The 20,277-nt window shown below is 48.7% G+C and overlaps 2 protein-coding genes and 1 long non-coding RNA gene across 6 annotated transcripts in view; 2 read left to right on the top strand and 1 right to left on the bottom strand.

The window, feature by feature from the left end:
- Positions 1-1,152: 1,152 nt before the first annotated feature.
- Positions 1,153-8,813, bottom strand: LOC115384554 (E3 ubiquitin-protein ligase pellino homolog 1-like). 2 transcript variants are annotated; one of them, XM_030086816.1, is made up of 8 exons: positions 8,678-8,813; positions 7,748-7,836; positions 4,660-4,779; positions 3,880-4,009; positions 3,705-3,806; positions 3,090-3,293; positions 2,814-3,002; positions 1,153-2,745 (listed from the first exon to the last, which is right to left on the bottom strand). In XM_030086816.1, the coding sequence occupies exons 3-8, from the start codon at positions 4,689-4,691 to the stop codon at positions 2,167-2,169; spliced, it is 1,236 nt and encodes a 411-aa protein (XP_029942676.1). In that variant the 5' UTR covers positions 4,692-4,779; positions 7,748-7,836; positions 8,678-8,813; the 3' UTR covers positions 1,153-2,166. The 2 variants fall into 2 exon arrangements, with proteins under 2 accessions (XP_029942676.1, XP_029942677.1); XM_030086817.1 differs by lacking the exon at positions 8,678-8,813 and having other exon boundaries at positions 7,748-7,985.
- LOC115384558 (uncharacterized) overlaps positions 1,328-20,277 on the top strand; it is a 21,439-nt gene continuing 2,489 nt past the window's right edge. Inside the window, exons 1-2 of the long non-coding RNA XR_003930901.1 lie at positions 1,328-1,338; positions 2,111-2,123. This is a non-coding gene — a long non-coding RNA (uncharacterized LOC115384558). The remainder of the gene's footprint in view (positions 1,339-2,110; positions 2,124-20,277) is intronic.
- Positions 13,405-18,739, top strand: LOC115384557 (galectin-related protein-like). Of its 3 annotated transcripts, none has more exons than XR_003930900.1 (7): positions 13,405-13,469; positions 14,644-14,774; positions 15,651-15,734; positions 16,080-16,168; positions 16,461-16,644; positions 16,749-17,475; positions 17,559-18,739. XR_003930900.1 is itself a non-coding variant. In XM_030086819.1 (6 exons), the coding sequence occupies exons 2-6, from the start codon at positions 14,739-14,741 to the stop codon at positions 16,890-16,892; spliced, it is 537 nt and encodes a 178-aa protein (XP_029942679.1). In that variant the 5' UTR covers positions 13,405-13,469; positions 14,644-14,738; the 3' UTR covers positions 16,893-18,739. The 3 variants fall into 3 exon arrangements, 1 of the variants encoding a protein (XP_029942679.1); XR_003930899.1 differs by having other exon boundaries at positions 16,749-17,934; positions 18,002-18,739; XM_030086819.1 differs by having other exon boundaries at positions 16,749-18,739.

Here is a 20,277-nt window from a genome sequence, read left to right as displayed (position 1 = left end):
TGGAACCTGAGATGGCTGTAGTAAGTCACATTCACGTTCTGATAAACTTTGGTGAAAAGTCACTTCCTGGACCGGATTGGAGAACCTGCCCGGCCGGATTTGGCCCACAGACCTTATGTTTGACGCCCCTGGTCTGTATCCTCCGTTGGGTCTGAGTGAACTGAGTCCTCTGTAGAGTCTCCATGAAGCTTTCAAAAGGCCGTCGTTTACAGATTACATTCTGTTTTAATAGAGACGAGACTCTCACAGCTGTGACGACATCATGGATGATATGAAGACTGAAAACACTGAGAAGAGGTTTCATGCCGACTGGCTGCACTGCTGAGCCAAATATCAGGTTTATATGAGTTTAATATGAAGGAAAGACAGTCAGGGAGGAAGAAACGCCACTTGCACAAATCCTGAAAGGAGTTCAAGACTGTTACTGAAGTTTCAGCTTTACAGGCACAAAAAATTCCAACATCAGGTTCAGGTAAAATCTGAGAAAGTAGATTTTATCTGTTGTCCTTTCAACAGACCACACTGACATGGTGAGTGACTCCTGAGCTTTATTTTCCCCGGGTGTGCTGCTACAGGCAGAGACCGGCTGTTCGTGTCTCCAGGAGAGCGAGGATCAGGAATGTGGAGGTGTGGCCTGCAGAGAGCTGTATGTAGTTACTCAGTGATTTCACTGGATTTATATCACATGATAAAATGTGACAAACGGTTCCATGTATCCACGTGGTGACTGAGCTTGTTTGAATTATGTGTAAAGAATTCTGAAGTGATGAGATGAAGGCTATATCTGAATGCTGTCCAGATAAAGAGCGAGTTGACGGGTGGAGCTGGTGGGTGGAGTCCTGAGATGAAATGGAGCTAAAGGTCGGGTCGTCGGACGCCGGGTGAGCCGATAACGAGGTTTACGGCGTTTGTTCTGCTCCCCTCCTTTTCCAGGAATCAGAGGCGTTTCACAGCGATGAGCGGACTGGAGCCGTCTGGCCGTGAACCGACCTCCTGAACGGACGGAGAAGCCACAGCTCTGACCATTCAAACATTTACTTTAATCAGACGGAGCCTCTCCCATCATCCCTCACTCCAGCAAACCCAAATCCAGACAGAGAACCAGAAATACTCCATTTAAAAACACAAATAGGTTTAATGGTATGAGGTAGATGTGAAAAATGTCCAAACCACAATAAATAGTATAAACAGTAAAACCACATTAGTAAAGTCAAGAAACAGGACTCCAGTCTTCAGTCTGTTCAAATGTTAATTTCTCTACACACAACATATTTTATTGATGAACTCTGTTAGAGAGTAACATAAGTGGTTCTTAGGTTGTATAATTCACATTTATGAGTATTTCTTTACAAAAATCAATCAAAAAAATAAAGATTACTGCACTGTAAACATAAACAACAAAAATTCAATGAATGCCACGTTGTCATGTGAACAAACAGGATGTTGACACAAAACTCACATGGAAGTTGTGAGTGATCGATTGGTTTCTTTCACACACGACCTGCTGGGTCCATGAAGGATTTAGAGAACTAAACTGCGTTCAAAAAGAGGCTCGGATCAATAAATACTCAAGAGGCTCAATAAATACAGCAGAGACGTCCTGATCGCCGTTTTCTGCCCCGAAACGATCCCATGAGTCATATTCCAGAATCAGTCAATGCCGATACTTTCTGAATCTGATAGGTTCATTACTAAAGCTATATTACAAATATAGCAGAAAAAAATAATAAATAAAAAGTTTTATTTGGAAAATGTACATTTAAATTACTGTAAGCCTGCATTGACTTTTATTGAGAAAAGTGCGACTTTTCATTCACCGTCCTGTTGGGAAAGTTCCGTTGCTTACATGGAGCACAGCTCTATGCTGGCTGGAGGGTAACGTCTCAAACGGTTCTCATGTGATCCCAGGTCAGGTCTGGATCTGGAGGCAGGACTGGACCTCCAGACTGCTGACATGTTAGCCTCTGGATGCTAACGCTGCTAATGCGCTGGCCGCTAATCATCCAGTGGACGGCAGCCGATCGGTGAGGTGATCAGCCGGATTTGCTGATCAATCAGAAATCGCCAAATGTTCCGATCGGATTGGGACATCCCTAAAAAACAACGGCAGAGCCTGGAATGAGGTTAAACTCAGTTAGAGAGACCTGGGATCAGGTCTGAGGGGTCTCAGTCCAGCGGGCTCTGGAAGATGAGCCTGACGCCGCCGGGGCGCTCGCTCAGCGGCGCGATGCAGAACGGACAGGCGGCGCGGAAGGCGTGCGTCCCGCACGGCAGCGGGACCCGGCTCCAGTAGGCCGCCGTCTTCTCCGAGCAGACGTGACCGCAGGGGGCCAAGGCGTGGGTGGGGGGCTCGGCGTCTACGTAGAAGGCGGCCTCGCAGCCCAGCCACAGCGGCACGTAAGGGCCCCTCGCCCGGCACATGGGGCACTCTCTCACCTGGCGCTCCGCCTCCACCTGCGGGTCCCGCCGCCCCCCCCAGCCGTGGTAGCCGTGCACGTGGCCGCACGCCAGGTAGGCCCAGGGCTGCCGGTGGTCCGGGACGTCCCTGCGGCGGAGGCTGGGGAAGGCCAGCGTGCTGAGGCCCACCGGGCACTGCGGCCGGCCGGCGTTCAGCTCCTGCCGCAGCGCCTCCAGGTGTTTGACGGTGGGCGTCAGCGCCAGGCCCTCGGCGGTCCGCCACAGCAGCGTGGAACCGCAGAGGTCGATGAGGGAACCGTCCACCAGCTCGTTGGACTCGGAGTCCACCTGAAGACCGGGACACGTCTCAGTGGAAGCCCGGCGCACAGAGCCCGACCCGGATGAACCCGACTCACCGGCTTCCCGCTCTGCTGAGCCGACCGGGTCTCCCGCAGGGCGAAGACCCCCCCGCAGACCGACACCTCCCTCCAGACGCCCGGTCTGGAGTCCTGGCTGAAGCCGCGGAGAGGATGCATCACCAGGACGCCGTTTGTGGTCAGAGCGTCCATCCGGCCGTCCTTCGTCCTCCACTTGGCAGCTTTGTCCTGCAGACGGAGCATCAGAGGCGTTTCTGGATCGTTCCGGACGATACCGCCGCCTCCCCTCCTCCACCTCCCGCTCCATCCCCTTACCCCGAGGAAGATGTTCCTGGAGGAGTCGAAGGCGGCGGCGTAGATCCGAGCGGCGTGCGGCGGGTCTCTCTGGCAGATGATGCGGCAGGCGAAGCGGGAAATGGTGCTCTGGAGCGCCTGAGCATCAGACCGGCCCTGTTCCTGAACCACTGGAACCGTGTCCGTCACCACAAGGTCAATGGGGTTCTCCGTAGAGCGACCGATCTGCGATCGAACACAGGAGTGGAGAGGGAAACATTATATCTGGTCTTTATGCACATGATTGAGTTTTATAATTGAGTTCATCTGTTCAGCTGCCAGTAGAAACCCTTCTGTTCTTGCTGTTTCAGTGTTTTTATTCTCTCCTCTGTGCGCAGAAACAAACATCATCAAGTTCTACGAATCCTAGATGGAGATCGAAACCACACACCCATGCCGAGAAGCAAAGCGTACTGACGCTCTGACGGTTGACAGGAAGCACCTGTTTGTGTTCGGGGTGAAACAGATCCACCTCTCAGGAAACTGTCTCAGGTTTCTTATGCCGGTGCAAATTTTCCACGACGGGAGGTTCTGGATGACTGCAGTCACGTCTCAGTCCGGATGTGTTAATGGCGGCGTGCGGTGCCGTGCACACACCTGGAACATGTCGGTGGTGCAGTCGTGAGCGTACTCCACCACCACGGTCTGCGAGCCGGACACGCTGTACGAGATGCTGTGCTGCTCCTTGCTGCTGACCGCCTTCGGAAACACAAGAGACCGGCCGTTGAGAGAGAGCCTTCCGGGGGTCGTGGGGTCAGGTCTGGGCCCTCACCTTGGCGGCCTGCGGTGTGCACGACGGGTGCACCGCGCCGGCTTTCACTCCGTTCGCCTTGCTCCTGCTGCACAGGGCCAGGCGGCTCCTCCGCCTCCCCTTCTCCCCGCCGGGCGGAGAGCCGTTAGACCTTCACGCCAAACGAGACGAGAGACGTTACTGAAGGAAGGAAGTCTTCGACAAACACCGTGCACAGCGTGACAGGCCTGCCTCCATTCGCCAGGCACACACACTTTCTCTCCAGTCCATCAGCGATTCTTTCCTGGACTTGACTCCATTTCAGATTGTTGTTGTTTTTGTTGTTGTTCTTTTTTAATCATCATTGATCCCTCATTGAGTGAGTACTTGTTGTGCATTTGATAAGTGCCTACAAGTTGACTTCTCACAAAATAAAAAACAACCTTCAAGATCGTGTTCCTGTTGTGACTTCATTTTAAATTCAAGCAGCAGTCTGTTCAGCACAGACAGCCAACTGATTGAAGCATATTTATCCAAACAGAGTATGCTTCAGTTTTGATGTATTTTCAGCTGGTGTAGTTATTTTATGCTCTTTTCATATGTTACCCATGAGCAGAGGTTTAATTTACTTGATTTTCCACACTGCCCATGCCTGGAGGTGAAGTAGACCATCAAAGCTTGTTTTATGTAGGACAGGATGTGCATGTGTTGTTTTGTGAACAGTGCTCTAGATAAAGTGGCTCCAGCACAGGAAGTACAGCAGGTTTTTGACTTCTGGTTCACCACATCCAGCTTGGAGGCGGCCTGCCGAGGGGATTTTACCCGAGAACGATGAGCTCTCCGTATCTGACCATGGCTTCGGAGGAGATGATTTCTCGGCCCACTGAAACGGACGTCCTCCGTCAGCGTGGCGGCTTCTCCATCAGCACGGGTACGAACCACCTGCAGGCGCAGTCAGAGGAAGGCAGTCAGCTGACTGAAGAACACCGATGGCCGTCTGAGGAAACAGCAGGCCCACCAACAGGTCCTCAACGCCGCGACGCGTTCTGACTTGAACGTGAGACGATGAGAACGGGGGACTCACGCCAGATGTCTGTCATCAACCTGAAGTCTTTGGCCACTCAACAACAATCTGTTGAGCTGGTGACACTTTTCTCTCTTTCTTAAACTTAAAACTTTACTTCTCTAATTAGCGTGATGAAGGTGTTGAAGGTGTAAACCGGCAAAAACAGCACTTTCTGGGAACACTGGCTCCGTCTGCAGGAGACAGTGGAGGTGCTGCTACCGTGCAGGTGGTCCACCGGTCCACTGCTGGTCCTCCTGTCCCCTGCCGGTCCACCTGTCCACTGCTGGTCCTCCTGTCCCCTGCTGGTCCTCCTGTCCCCTGCCGGTCCACCTGTCCACTGCCGGTCCTCCTGTCCACTGTTGGTCTTCCTGTCCACTGCCGGTCCTCCTGTCCCCTGCCAATCCACCTGTCCCCTGCTGGTCCTCCTGTCCCCTGCCGGTCCACCTGTCCACTGCTGGTCCTCCTGTCCCCTGCCGGTCCTCCTGTCCCCTGCCGGTCCTCCTGTCCCCTGCTGGTCCTCCTGTCCCCTGCCGGTCCACCTGTCCCCTGCCGGTCCTCCTGTCCCCTGCTGGTCCTCCTGTCCCCTGCCGGTCCACCTGTCCACTGCTGGTCCTCCTGTCCACTGTTGGTCTTCCTGTCCACTGCTGGTCCTCCTGTCCCCTGCCGATCCACCTGTCCCCTGCTGGTCCTCCTGTCCCCTGCCGGTCCACCTGTCCACTGCTGGTCCTCCTGTCCCCTGCTGGTCCTCCTGTCCCCTGCCGGTCCACCTGTCCACTGCTGGTCCTCCTGTCCACTGCCGGTCCTCCTGTCCCCTGCCAATCCACCTGTCCCCTGCTGGTCCTCCTGTCCCCTGCCGGTCCACCTGTCCACTGCTGGTCCTCCTGTCCCCTGCCGGTCCACCTGTCCACTGCTGGTCCTCCTGTCCCCTGCTGGTCCTCCTGTCCCCTGCCGGTCCTCCTGTCCCCTGCCGGTCCTCCTGTCCCCTGCTGGTCCTCCTGTCCCCTGCCGGTCCACCTGTCCACTGCTGGTCCTCCTGTCCACTGTTGGTCTTCCTGTCCACTGCTGGTCCTCCTGTCCCCTGCCGATCCACCTGTCCCCTGCTGGTCCTCCTGTCCCCTGCCGGTCCACCTATCCACTGCTGGTCCTCCTGTCCACTGTTGGTCTTCCTGTCCACTGCCGGTCCACCTGTCCCCTGCTGGTCCTCCTGTCCACTGTTGGTCCACCTGTCCACTGCCGGTCCTCCTGTCCCCTGCTGGTCCTCCTGTCCCCTACTGGTCCACCGGTCCCCTGCCGGTCCTCCTGTCTACTGCTGGTTCTCCTGTCCCCTGACGGTCCACCTGTCCCCTGCTGGTCCTCCTGTCCCCTGCCGGTCCACCTGTCCACTGCTGGTCCTCCTGTCCCCTACTGGTCCATCGGTCCCCTGCTGGTCCTCCTGTCCCCTGCTGGTCCTCCTGTCCCCTACTGGTCCACCGGTCCCCTGCTGGTCCTCCTGTCCCCTGCTGGTCCACCGGTCCCCTGCTGGTCCTCCTGTCCCCTGCTGGTCCACCGGTCCCCTGCTGGTCCTCCTGTCCCCTGCTGGTCCTCCTGTCCCCTGCTGGTCCTCCTGTCCCCTACTGGTCCACCGGTCCCCTGCTGGTCCTCCTGTCCCCTACTGGTCCACCGGTCCCCTGCTGGTCCTCCTGTCCCCTGCTGGTCCACCGGTCCCCTGCTGGTCCTCCTGTCCCCTGCTGGTCCACCGGTCCCCTGCTGGTCCTCCTGTCCCCTGCTGGTCCTCCTGTCCCCTGCTGGTCCTCCTGTCCCCTGCTGGTCCTCCTGTCCCCTACTGGTCCACCGGTCCCCTGCTGGTCCTCCTGTCCCCTACTGGTCCACCGGTCCCCTGCTGGTCCTCCTGTCCCCTGCTGGCCCACCTGTCCCCTGCTGGTCCTCCGGTCCCCTGCTGGTCCTCCTGTCCCCTGCTGGTCCTCCTATCCCCTGCTGGTCCTCCTGTCCCCTGCTGGTCCTCCTATCCCCTGCTGGTCCTCCTGTCCCCTGCTGGTCCTCCGGTCCCCTGCTGGTCCTCCTGTCCCCTGCTGGTCCTCCTGTCCCCTGCTGGTCCTCCTGTCCCCTGTCCCCAGCGAGCTGGTCTCCTCCTGCGGTGGACTGCAGCTCAGTGCCAGGAGCAGAGCGCCACAGCGAGCGGCCGGCTGGGAGACACTGTCTGTCTGTTTGTCTCCACATGAAGTCATGATCCTCTGCAGCAGGGACAGACCCGGGCTTCAGGCAGCAGCTCGGTTCACGTCATGCATGTTTTCCACACACAGCTCTCAGGATTCCCTCACACACATAATGAACACCAGCTTTCAGCTGCAGGATGGAAATGATCAAATGTTTGCTTGAAGAATATATATAACTGATTGTTTTGATGCTGCAATGCATTAAAATTGTTCAATGTATTCCTACTGGATAAATCCTCAGTGCATGTGATGGAGTGCATGTGCACAGACAGTGCCTGTAGGGGGCGTGGTCTCAGCCCTGCAGTCAGCTGTGTGAGATGGGCAAAGAAACTTAACTGTAGTTGAATAAAATATGGTAGTTTTAGTCAGAATTATGCTGAAATATATTTTTCCAACTTCAGTCTCGTGAGCTCCTGGTGAATTCCTGTTAAATCCCACGGAAATTTCAAAATTTTTATGGATAAAATTCAACTGAATTAAAGCTTGTTGCTGCATGATATCAGATGAACAGTGAATTAATTCGATCAAGTCAGTAATAATGTCTTTGAGCTTTAATTCTCTTTTCGTGACTGTTTGCAGCAGATTTGTCCAGCTGGGTGAGCATGCCGTCTTCCATTGTGTCCTCACTGACCTTGCTGTTAGTTTCTGTGGACAGAGGTTGGAGACGTCAGTCAGTCTCTGAGCGGGGGACAAAAGCAGCGTCTGCTGGGACAGATGCTCCTGTGGGACGGTGCATGCTGATCAGTGTGGTCAGGACAAAAGAGGCCAGCTGGGACCAGAGCAGCGACATACACACACACACAACAACAACAACAACAACAACAACAACAACAACAACAACAACAACAACAACAACACAGTTGTTGCATCGTGACTGAAAACAACTCCAGACAACATCTCCAAGTTTATACTGTCCCTTTACTTCAGTTGCACAGTCTTACAATCATTGTTCTCACGAGCTTCTGCTGAATATTCTACCTCATCTCTTCTATTCTCCAACACACAAACTTGTGTGCCCCCTAATGGGCAAACTCCTGAATAAAATACCAACTCTGAACAATTATTATAACTCAGTATACCACAACAGTCTTCCACAAACAAAGGTTCAACAGTCACCAACAGTCAGGACAGAATGACTGCATGTCAACAAAACACAAGAGAAATAAAAGTTCCTCCAAATCAAGAAAACATCAACAAATATCTGGAATCAGCTTAAAATATGACTTTTAGCACTAAATCCATATTTATGGTGATTAAAAATGTGTCAACACAGATCATGATGTGAAGACACAAATGAAAGATTAGATGTATTTCTTGTAATGTAATGTAGAGCTTCAGTCTTATTCTTTCATACTTGTCTGTGAACAGAGAATAAACCCTGCATGTCTCTGGGCTGCAGGTTAAATGTTAGAGTAGATTATCTGAACATACAGTAGATTATAAATTGATTTAATTTAACTTTAAATTAAGAAGGCTGAGAATCCAGAGTTCAAGCTCAGATCAGAGGAAAACCTCCCTCGATGTCCTCCAGAGAACTTTGATCCGACACAAAACAACTCACCAAACCTGCGCGGCTCGCTGAGTCTGAGAGGAGGAGCACGGTCCGGTTCCCGTCAGGACCAGAACCCAGAACCGCTCCAGAGACCCTGGAGTACCGGACTACCCGGGGACTGAGCAACAAAGTAACTGAACAACAGACTGACTGGACGAAAAAGAAGAAAAACATCCACAAACTAAAGTAAACTGTGCCGCTCCGACCCCTCTCTCATTGTTTCAGCGCAGCTGGAACACAGACACACACAAGTAGAATCACAGACACACACAAGTAGAATCATAGACAAACACAAGTAGAGTTACAGCCCTCCTCAAGTAGAATCATAGATATACACACGTAGAATCGTAAACAAACACAAGTAGTATCATAAACGCCTATGTAGAATCAGACATACATAAGCAGAACCATAGATATTCTCAAGTAGAAACAGATTTACACAAGTAGTCATAAACATCTATATGGAATCACAGATGCACACAAGTAGAATAACAGACATCCACAAGTAGTTTCATAGTTACACAAGTAGTCATAAGCATCTAAGAGAATCATAGACACACAAGAAGGAACAGCAAAATCTACAAAGAATCACAGACAAGTATACAAGTAGAACAGAGGCAGAGCGTGGGTCTCACTACAGATGCAGCCTGACAGGCGTCAATCTCAGAGCGTCCGCTGTCCATGGTGCTGAAAGCTCAGATAAAAAGTCACGGGCTACATCTGGACCGTCTTTGATACAGCCTAAATATAAAATGAACACAGCTGGTCTAAAATTACACAATCTATTCAGATAGATATAGACACCGCTATCTATATCTTTTGGAATTCATGTATATTAGAAAAAAAAATAGACTCTGTGTCTCTTATAGTAGAGAGCAACACAAGGCACATTCAGATAGGCAGGTGTTTAAGACCACAGCATTCTGATAAAGATATTATTTTTGAAGGTTTCACTGATTCACCAGTGGCTCTGATGTAAGGTTTTGGGTAGTACCGCTAGCGGCTAGCATAGTGTTTAGCATACTGTTTAACTTCCCTCCAAAGAGTTCAGATCAAGTGCAAAAGAAAAATCTCGTTCATGCCGCACAGCCAATCAGCTGGCTTACAGCTCTGATGCATTCATGGACAGTAAGAAGGTAAGAATTGGCAAATTGGAGCCCACACTCATATGGTATACCTTCTGGCACACACTGCACATTTTATTATAATAATTTATTTACGAGTAAATGTGAACACATCACATAAAACGGGGCCCTGTGACCTTGTGGGCCCTGGGGCGACCGCCCCCTTGCCCCCACTCTGGCTCTGCTACAGAAGTAGAATCATAGACAAACAGGTAAAATCATAAATGTCTATATAGAATCAGATATAAATAAGCAAAATTACAGATTTACACAAGAATCACACATTTACACAAGTAGTCATGAATGTCTATATATAGACTCATAGACATACACAAATATTGATTTACACAAATAGGGTCATACACAATATAGAATAGACTGCACAAGTAGAATAATAGATACACACAAGTAAATTCATAGTTACACAAGTAGTCATAAACATCTGTATAGAAGCATAGACATACACAGGTAGAATCATAGTTTTACACAGGTACAGCCATTAACATCTATTTAGAATAACAGACATACACAAGTAAATTCATAGTTACTCATGTAGTCTACATGTGTAACTCTGTGTTACAGATGTACCTCTATATAGAATCAAAGACACGCACAAGTAGAATCATAGACACAAAAGTAGGATCATAAACTATCAACACAGAATCATAAACATATGCCTACTAAATTGTCATGTGTCCTTGATCTGGTCACAAGTGGACATATAGTCTGCTGAGGATGGCATCAAACTCTTCTCAAAGGGCAGCACCCGGGTCATTGAGGTTCTGGGTGCAGAGTTACCAGCCTCTACAGGGTCATTCAGCTGATCCAGGGGTTTTCTGTGGGATTCAGGTCTGGATAAAGTCCAGGTCTCTCCATCTGAGCTCCCCCAGTCTGCAGCAGCAGTTCTCTGATGATGCCTCCTCCATGCAGCCGGAGCTTTGTGGTCCATGGAGATGAACTGGTCTGAGCTGTTCCCGCAGGACTCAGGGACTGAATGAATGATGCTCTTCAGGTAGTCTGGGTCCCTGGACCATCCAGCTCTGGACTGACCAGACACACCTGGCCACACTCCAACCCCACCTCTACCCACACTGTTGCACCTCTACCATCATCAGTGGGTGGTGCAGAGCGCTCAGCTTCTACATCATGAACAGACTTTCATCAGAGAACAGCTCTGAGGCCCACTGGTCCCTGGTCCCTGAAGACCATTAGACCCACTGGTCCCTGGTCCAGCTAAATGCTCGCTGGTCCATGAAGGCCATAAGGCCTGTGACTGGTGGTGTGTTCAGGGGCCTTGCAGGTGGTCTCACACAGTCTGTCACGGAGCCAGCTCATGAAAAAGGTCACATTTTGGACCTTCATTTGTCTCATAGGTTGAATGTGAAAATAACAGAAGTCTGCCACACACCTACATCTGACCATCTGCCAGTTTCATTTCCCCTCTCACTGCCTGTTCTTTTCACCACAGACTCTGCGCTGGCTCGCTGTATCCATGTTTTTAACTTGATGGTGGTGATGGTGCTGTCTTAATCCTGCTTGATCGGACTGCAGCGCTCGACACAGTGGATCACTCCACCCTCCGCTCACCCCTCCAGCGCTGTGGGGGCATTAAAGGCACTGCTTTGGACTGGTTTCAGTCCTACCTCACTGGTCGACCCTTATGAGTAGAGTTGGGGCAGTTTTCCTCCTTAGTGGCCCCTCGAAACCTGTGGAGTCCCCCAGAGGTTGGTTCTGGGCCCCCTACTGTTTTCCCTTTACATGCTTCCCCTGAGATCAATATTCAGGAAACATGGCGTTCTCTTCCATTGCTATAAGACTCATTGAAACCAAAACTGAAACTGTTCTGTTTGGTCGCCCTGACCTGGTCCAGGTTCTTCCAGCTCTCTGACCTGGTCCAGGTTCTTCCAGCTCTCTGACCTGGTCCAGGTTCTTCCAGCTCTCTAACCTGGTCCAGGTCTTTGCTTGCTCCCTTGGCCCACTGACACCCTACATAAGACCACAGGATAAAACCTGGGTGTTATTATTGATGGGGTATTCAAACTTGATAAACAGATCAGCCCAGTGGTGAAGGCTGGCTTCCTCCAGCTTCTTCCAGCTTCTTCCAGCTTCAGCTCCTCGATAAAGTCAGTTCATATCCAAGCAGGTCTGATCGAAACAAAGACACTCAAGCTTTCATCTCATCACGCTTGGATTATTGTAACTCCTTGTGTCTCGGCATGGACCAGTCTGAACTGAACCACCTGAAGCTCAAAATGCAGCCATTCGTCTTCTAACCAGAACAAAGAAACGGAGCACATAACTCCGGGGCTTTCCTCGCTCTAGTGGCTACCGGTTAGGTTCATGATTGATTTTAAGATTCTTCTATTTGTTTTTAAGTCACTGAACGGACTGGCGCCAGATTATTTATCAGACCGTGTCAAAGTCCATCAGTCCTCCAGAGCCCTGAGGTCAGCTGACCAGCGGACCCTTGACACTCCTCCCTCCTAAAAAAACCAGAGGAACTGGAGCCTTTGCAGTCGTGGCTCCCAGACTGTGGAGTAGTTTTTCCTCTCAGTGCGGTCTGCGGACAGCCTTATGCTTTTAAATCCCGGCTAAAAACCCACCTGCTCACCCTGGATCTTAAAACCCACCTGTTGACCCGGGCCTTCAGCTGAGCAGAGCCTCTTCTGGACAGCACACTTTCTCTTTCACTGTTACTGCATTGTTTTTTTCTTGTTCTTTTACTGTTTCATTTTTGAACTGTGAAGCACTTCAGCTGGCCTTAGGCCTTTTTAAATGTGCTGCAGAAATAGAGTTGACATTTACATTGGTCGAGCTGTCAGACCACGCCGATGGAAACGGTTTCCGATGGTCTGACAGGACACCCAGAGCACCTTCAGTATGTCCTTCACCATCCAGGTCCACAGGGCTCTCTTCCTCTGTGTGGGATGAGGACAGAGGACAAAGTCCACTTCTCGTTCTGGACTCTTCCAGTCTCTGTGGATCTGTCTTACACATTCATAATCTTAAAGAATTCAATCTTTGTTGCATTGTTGGGTAAATCTCCTGCATTATTTTGTCACAGTGTGGCAAGAACCTGTTGTTGGTGTTTTATATTCACTACTGTTCATCAAGCAGAGCTTCTTGAGCTGAAACAGAAACAGCAGTCACTCTTCTTGGTCATGTCCACACACTGACGGGTCGTCCTGCAGACTGAACTGGACCCTCTACTGGGCCGGTTCTGATCCCAGAGCCACATGTTTGACACCTCTGCATTACAGCTTTGACTGTTTACAGTGAAAACTGGTTTAATGGTCCTGACGCTGACCGGTTCGGGCAGCGGCTGAGATTTTGACCTTGTCAGCTGCCTCCTGTTGTTTCCAGAATTTCCCAATTTGGGCTCAATAAAGTAACGCTCTGCTCTGCTCTGCTCTGCTCTACTCTACTCTACTCTACTACACTCTACTCTACTCTACTCTACTCTACTACACTCTACTCTACTCTAATACACTCTACTCTACTCTACTTGGTTGTGGGCTCTCTGTGTTTCCTGGTGCTGAAGCTCAGGCCTTTCTTTGAGCTTCCTCTCACTTCCTTCCATTGTTCCACTCCAAGAAAAACAGAATTGAAAGTGGCAGCAGGGCGACCGGCTCGTTCTAATACCGGTCAACAGACAGTTGTAGTTCAGCTTCAGACTGGTGAGTCTTTTCAGCGTTTCTGGGGTCGTTTACAGGAGCAGAAAAAGACGAGATGATTCTGTGTTGGTTGCAAAAATGCTGGATTTAACAGTCAGACAAGCTCCGATCTGTAATTCCAACTGGACTATTGACATTAATCTGGGATTAAACAGTCTGAAAGTCTCTCACCTTCTAACTGTCTCTCACCAAAAGTCTCTCCCCTTCTTTAACAGCTTGAAATGTTTGGACAGTTTCATGCTTACTGCTTCTGTTGATCATGTCTGTGTTTATCTGTAGTGTTTCTGAGCGTCACAGATGAGGTTGTTTCGTTGCTCAGTGTTCTCCCTCCACATTTTCCATGTGAAGGCGCCTTTGCCCTTAAAGTCAGTCCTTGAGTTTTAAAGTTAGTCTTTGGTGGGTTCTGAGGTCAGACCTAAGCTATGTTTCTCCAGCTGTTGAGATCTGTTCACAGTGAAGATGTTGATGGTTTGGAAAATCAGGTCCTGTGTTGAGAAAACATCACATGTTGAGGTTGGTGGAGGGTTGATGGAGGGTTAGAGGAGGGTAGAGGAGGGTAGAGGAGGGTAGAGGAGGGTAGAGGAGGGTAGAGGAGGGTTCCACAGACCCTGGTTTGACTCGTGTTTTACCACCAGAGCCTGGAAAAGCCCCAGAGGGGGGCAGCTATCAAATAACCTGCTGATCCTCTCAGTCTCTCAGCGTTCCTTTATCCCGACAGTAAACAGTGACACACACACACACACACACACACACACACACACACACACACACACACACACACACATGTCTATGTATTGTGAGAGAAAACATGAAAGCCGAATTCTTATAACTGATTGGATTATTTGGTTTATTTTGAAGTTTTCTGTGCTTGAATTCTAAACGTGGAGAGTATCTACAGACGCTTCACAGTTTTTGACTTCATCTGATCTGTTTTGATCCTTCAATCAGCACAACTGTTTGCATTAGAATAAAAAGAAAGTCTGAAAAGCTTGTTTTGATCTGCTGCAATGAAACTAGGTGCACTGACCTGAGAAGGTGTTTAGTTTTTTGGGTGTTTGCCTGCAGCTACAATCTCACAAAGAGTCTGATTGTTGTTGACCCAAAGGCATGCAGCTGATTACAGCTCTCTCTCCCTCCCTCTCTGTGTGTGTGTGTGTGTGTGTGTGTGTGTGTGTAGCAGCAGGTTGAAGCTGCCTCAGTCCTCTGCAGGCTCTGGAGGCGGACTAACAGGCTCTGCAGCTCGGTTCTCAGCTGGACTTCCTGCAGGTCGACATGGCTGACAGTCAGAGCGTGACGAGGGGCAGGAAGGTAAGAACTCCTCAGGTCGAGGGTGGGGGGGAGGTGGGGGGGGGCAGCACCCTCCAGACGTGTTGAATTCCGCCGTTTTCCTGCTTTTGCTCATGTCAGAAACAATAAACAGAACATCCAGCCAGCACTTCCAAAGTAAAAGTCTCATTCACCTGTGCTGCAGGTTAGAAGGAATAAAAGGAAGAATGAGCTAAATTATATCTGTTAAATCTGATTTAAGGTTGTTCGAGATTTTTGACAAAACGTGAAAACAGCAGTACTAGTGTAGGTAAAAGTAATTCCATGTGTTCAGAGTTGTTTCATTCCTGTGGTTTCACATTCTTTAAAAAAAATATCATTTTGGGAAAAACTTGGTGTATTTTTTAAAACATATTTATTTATGTTTAATCTCAACTTCAACACGCCTGAAGCCACTGAAATGTTTCCCGTCAACTGTTCCCGAAAGTTCTGCCCATGAAAGAAAACTCGATTAAGGATCAAACTCTTGTTTTGAAGTCTGAACACAAACTTTTCAACTTCCGGGATTTGCTCCGCGTTCGGGTCACATGACGCGTGACGTCACGCTGCGAACGTGAAAAACGCTTCTGTCAGTGAACAGAAGGAAATATGATCCTGACAGAGCCCCGTTTACTGTGGTTAAATTATATATTATGCAGAAACGAAGCGTGTGTGTGTGTGTGTGTGTGTGTGTGTGTGTGTGTGTGTGTTGAAAAAGTATTCAGAAGAAGCATGGAGGTGAAACTTTTAGTTTTTGCACAATAAAAAAGTGAAAAAGTGACAGAAGTTGAGTTCCAGACTGAGACAAACCATGAACTTGTGATCAATACCTGCTGACTGTGGTCAGAGTTAGAACGTGAGGTGTGTGTGTCCTTTCAGAAATGGAGCGTTCCACAGCGAGCTGTGACGGATCAGAGCAAAGCTCCTTCTGGATCTTCTGACAGAGATTCTGGAACAACCCTGGTAACGTTCCCTCACTGCATCTCACGGACCAAACACTGAACTGAGGGTGAAGGACAGTTTATCTTCTCTCCAAGTAGAGGAGAGACGAGCTTTGGATGGAATTAATAATAGCTATCCACAGCAGGTCCACAGTGCAGCATCATGTTCGCAGATGCTGAATGGTTCTTCTCTTTAACCGAGAACATCCATTCCCTCTCTCTTTTCTTTTAAACGAACTTGCATCAAGTTTCTTTGGAGGTTTTTTTTTTTTTTTAGCATCACAAATCTTTGTCTTCCTTCATTCTTCTCTTGGAGATGTTTCATTTTTTTCCTCCATTTGAAGGATATTACCGTTTGTGTTTTCAGTCCGTTCCCTTCAGAGGTCACATCAGCGGTGGACTCCGGCCTGGGAAGAAGCTGGTGGTTTTCGGCATCGTGAGCTCTCGTCCTGACAGGTAATCCGACCCGTCCTGCTTCCTTTATGAGGCTTTTCCTGCAGCTCCTGCTCTGTTCCACGAGAATCAGTTTTTAGCCTTTTCTAATACATGGTAGTACCTGGAAGTGGAACCAGGTACTTTTCTAGTTCCTGTTCATCCAAACGAACCGAGTCGAGCTGAAAACGAGACGCTGGCAGACGGCAGCTCCTGACGGGTCTGCAGCAGCCTCGAGACAACAGGCGGATGTGAAACACTCACAGTGTACGTATCTGAATCCCGGCTGGATGATGGCGGTCCTCGTCCCTGCCAGGTTCTACCTGGCCCTGACGTGTGGCCGCGGGGTTTCTGGGGAGCCCCCGCTGGACGTGGCCGTGGAGCTCTGCGTCCAGTTCAGGGAGCAGCAGGTCCTGAGGAGAGCGTGCAGGGCTGGGGCCTGGACCGAGGCCGAGAGGACGCTCCCCTTCTTCCCCTTCATCAGAGACCAGCCTTTCAAGGTACCGGCGTCCTCTCAGACGACTACGTTGAATTTTCCCAGATTTATTTAGAAACACCCCCCCCCCGGATCTGAGTGTTCTGTCGCTCGCGTTGTGTCCTGCAGATGGAGGTCCAGTGTGAACAGAGCAGACTCCGCGTGTCGGTGGACGGACAGCAGCTGTTTGACTTCAACCACAGAGTGACGGCGCTGGGCAGCGTGGACACGCTGTGGATCAAAGGCAGCGTCTCCATCACCAAACTGGCCTGAGAGGAAGGACTCCGCACTCCTGTCGGACACCGGCAGAGGGGATCACCGCGAAGACTGACGTCCTTCTCAGGAAGAAGCCTTTAATCCAGATCTACACCCAGAATCAGGGCTGTAGGTGGTCCGCACCAGACTCTACAACAGACTTCAACCTTATACCAGCAACACTCACCAGGCCTGAAGAAGCATTAGATACTGCCTCTGCATTCCAATAACCACCGAATGTGTCTGAACATCAGGAATTGAAGTACTTCACCAAACCACACGAGGACTGCTTCAGGATAAAGGGACTGTAAAGGCTGAAGTTCAGGACCAAGGCGGGGTGTGGAGAAATACGCTGTGAATCCAGTGTTGTTGGATCTCTGACACCTCGGTGAAATGGTTGAAGAACTGCTTAATGTGGGACTTTTAAAGAAACAGAGCAGGGATCAGCTGACTGTATCAGAATAAAGACATCCAGCCCAGAGACTATCCTGGAACAACTGGAACTCCCTCTGTGGTATTCATGACTGTATGAGGAAGAAGACATCCACAGAGGTCGATCAAATACTTCCTGTTGAAGAAAAAACCGAAACAAACCTGACAGGTCTGCTGACTCAGCATCTTCTCAGCGCTCTGTTGATCTTTGTTGTGTCTTCAGATTCAGATCTCTGTTTCTTTTGTTGTCAGTCAGGAATCCACCTTCAGCAGAGGAGTGTTGCTGGTCTTGTTTCTGTCGCTGGAGGAATTCGTCTGCAGCCCAGATTTAGAAAGAGCATCATTTCCTTACTCTGGCTGCATTTCAACAAGCAGGAACCATTTCAGAGAAATAAGTCAATAAAAAAGAAGCAAATCAACAAGGAAATACAGAACATTCTGTCATCCATCATCCATCATCCATCATCCATCCATCCATCCATCCATCCATCCATCAGTCCATTCTTGCATACTTGGGGATCATCCAGTCAGTGTTAGTTGTTTAAAGTATTTGTATTTGTAATAAAGTGTATGAAAACTGCACAATGTAAACAGGTCTGTCATTAGATCCTGATCCGATCCGGTCCAGGTCTGTCATTAGCTCCGGATCCGATCGGCTCCAGGTCTGTCATTAGATCGGATCCGATCCGGTCCAGGTCTGTCATTAGCTCCGGATCCGATCGGGTCAGACTCTGGACCAGGAGGAAGTTTAGACTTCGCTTTCTGAAGAAACACAACCAGCGTACAAATCATCTTCAGGATGCTGGATCGATTGATCATGTCTCAAAGCATGATGGGATTGATCCTGTTCTTGGTGCAGATGAATCTGAATCTGATCACTTTATTCAGTCTTCATGTCAACGAGACGATCTGATCTCAGTCTGAGACAGTCCAGTCAGACGGCAAGACTTGAGACTGAAAACCTCTCTCTGGAACAGGGTTCGAGACTTTCCAACAGGGTTCTAGATTTAATAATAAGGTTCTTTATTTCCTAACAGGGTTCCAGACATTCCAGCAGGGTTCGAGACTTTCTGACAGGGCTCTAGACTAAACAACAGGATTCTCGACTTCCCAAAAGGGTTCTAAACTTTCTGACTGTGTTCTAGACTTTCTGAAAGGATTCTACACTTAATAACAGGGTTCTGGACTTTCCAACAGGGGTCTAGATGTTCTAACAGGGATGTAGACTTAATAACAGGGTTCTTTCAGGCCAGGGACTTTCTCACGAGGCGTGCAGGTCATCAGGATCGTCACACTGAGCACAGGAGCTCCTGTTCTACCTGCTGACCTCCGACTGTGGAGCAGCCTCCAGCACCCAACCCCTCCTGTGGTGGAGCTCTTCACCACCGCCACTCTGCTTCAGCCAAGTTACACATAAAACACTTCTACTTTCCTTGTGGGTTTTTTTTTTTATTAATATTGATTTTATTTAAGTGATCTTGTTTCTGTCCTTTTTAGATCTGTGGTTAATAAAGAGACAGAGAGAAATATGTCTTGGACTTGTCTTTAAGACATTCAGAGAATGCATTAAAATCAGTTCTGATTGTGAATCTGACATTGTCCCTGCTACTCTTCACTATTGACACACTGATGCAGACACATCAGAGGACATTCAGGCCACGAAAAAAGGTTTTTCACAAAACATCCTGACTCCAAAAAGACCAGTTGAGGAGCTGATAGTTAATGGAAGCAGATTTAGAGTTGTTTTTTTTCTAAATATTGATTGAGATTCCTCAGGAGTTGTACCAGAGGAAGACTCTACAGCAGGAACTAACGTGCTGTTCTCCACTCTGACCACAAGAGGGAGCTCCTGCTCCTCTGAGAAAAGCATGCCAGACCTCTTTCACCTCCACTATTTCACATGTTCTACATTTGCTGCCAAATGATTGAGTTATTAGGAGGAATTTCCAGCAGGCGCTGAAGCCTCAGACAGTCCAGAAGCAGAGTCATGGCAGCTTTTAGAACGAGAGACGAGCATGATGATTCAGGTGAAGCAAAGCTGAACCAGTGAAAGACCCTGAAGCATCGGACATGTTGAATATTTCCTGGGTTTAATAAGGTCTGCAAAACACAATCAGGAAACAAGCCAAAAACTTTGCTCCAAATGCAGCACTGTGTGTGTGTGTGTGTGTGTGTGTGTGTTTGTGTGTTCGTGTTTTCTCCCAATGGATCAAGTACTGAAGTACTGTTTCTTACTTCTAACTCCAAGCTAGTACAGCCAAAAATCCCTCTCAAGTCTCACGCACTGAGCGTGACAGTCACGCTTTTCGGTGTTTTGTCATGCGCTCATGCCACACATTGTATTTCTCATGCTGAAAAAAAAAATACTGGTGAATCTGTCAGGTGCAGCGCTGCTATGGGACTGGGAGGACTCAAACACGTCTGCAAGCCTCTCACTGACCTATCAATCAAAAAAGGAGGGGGGGGGGGGCAATCATTCATTATCATCCATCATCCGTTCAGCTCTGTGAAACTCCTGTGTATTTTTTGTTTCTCACATTTTTCTATTATATTGTACATATGTGTCTGTCTTAACTGTATATTTGAAATATATTTAATTTATATCTGTTATTATTATTATAGTCTACATATGTACCTGTTTTAAAAGTATATTTGAATTATATTTAAATTATATCTGTTACTGTATATCTGTTATGTATTTAATTATATCTATCCTAAATTTATATGTAAATTATTAATTTATATCTGTTAGTTTATATCTGTTATTTAATTATATCTATTCTAAATTTATATTTGAATTATATTACATTTTTTTTATTTATGGTTGGGCTTTGTAAATTTCCCATTTCTATTCCATTTCTATTTCTTTTCTCTGTGCTGCTGGAACACTGCATTTTCCTCCTGTGGGACAAATAAAGGACTTTCCATCAATTCAAATCAATCTAAACTATTCAAATGTCGCTGTGTGGTA

Source organism: Salarias fasciatus, unplaced genomic scaffold (genome assembly GCF_902148845.1).
Source record: "Salarias fasciatus unplaced genomic scaffold, fSalaFa1.1, whole genome shotgun sequence".
Lineage (NCBI taxonomy): Eukaryota > Metazoa > Chordata > Actinopteri > Blenniiformes > Blenniidae > Salarias > Salarias fasciatus.
The sequence above is the reverse complement of the archived record's forward strand: the minus strand, read 5'-3'. Positions and strand labels throughout refer to the sequence as shown.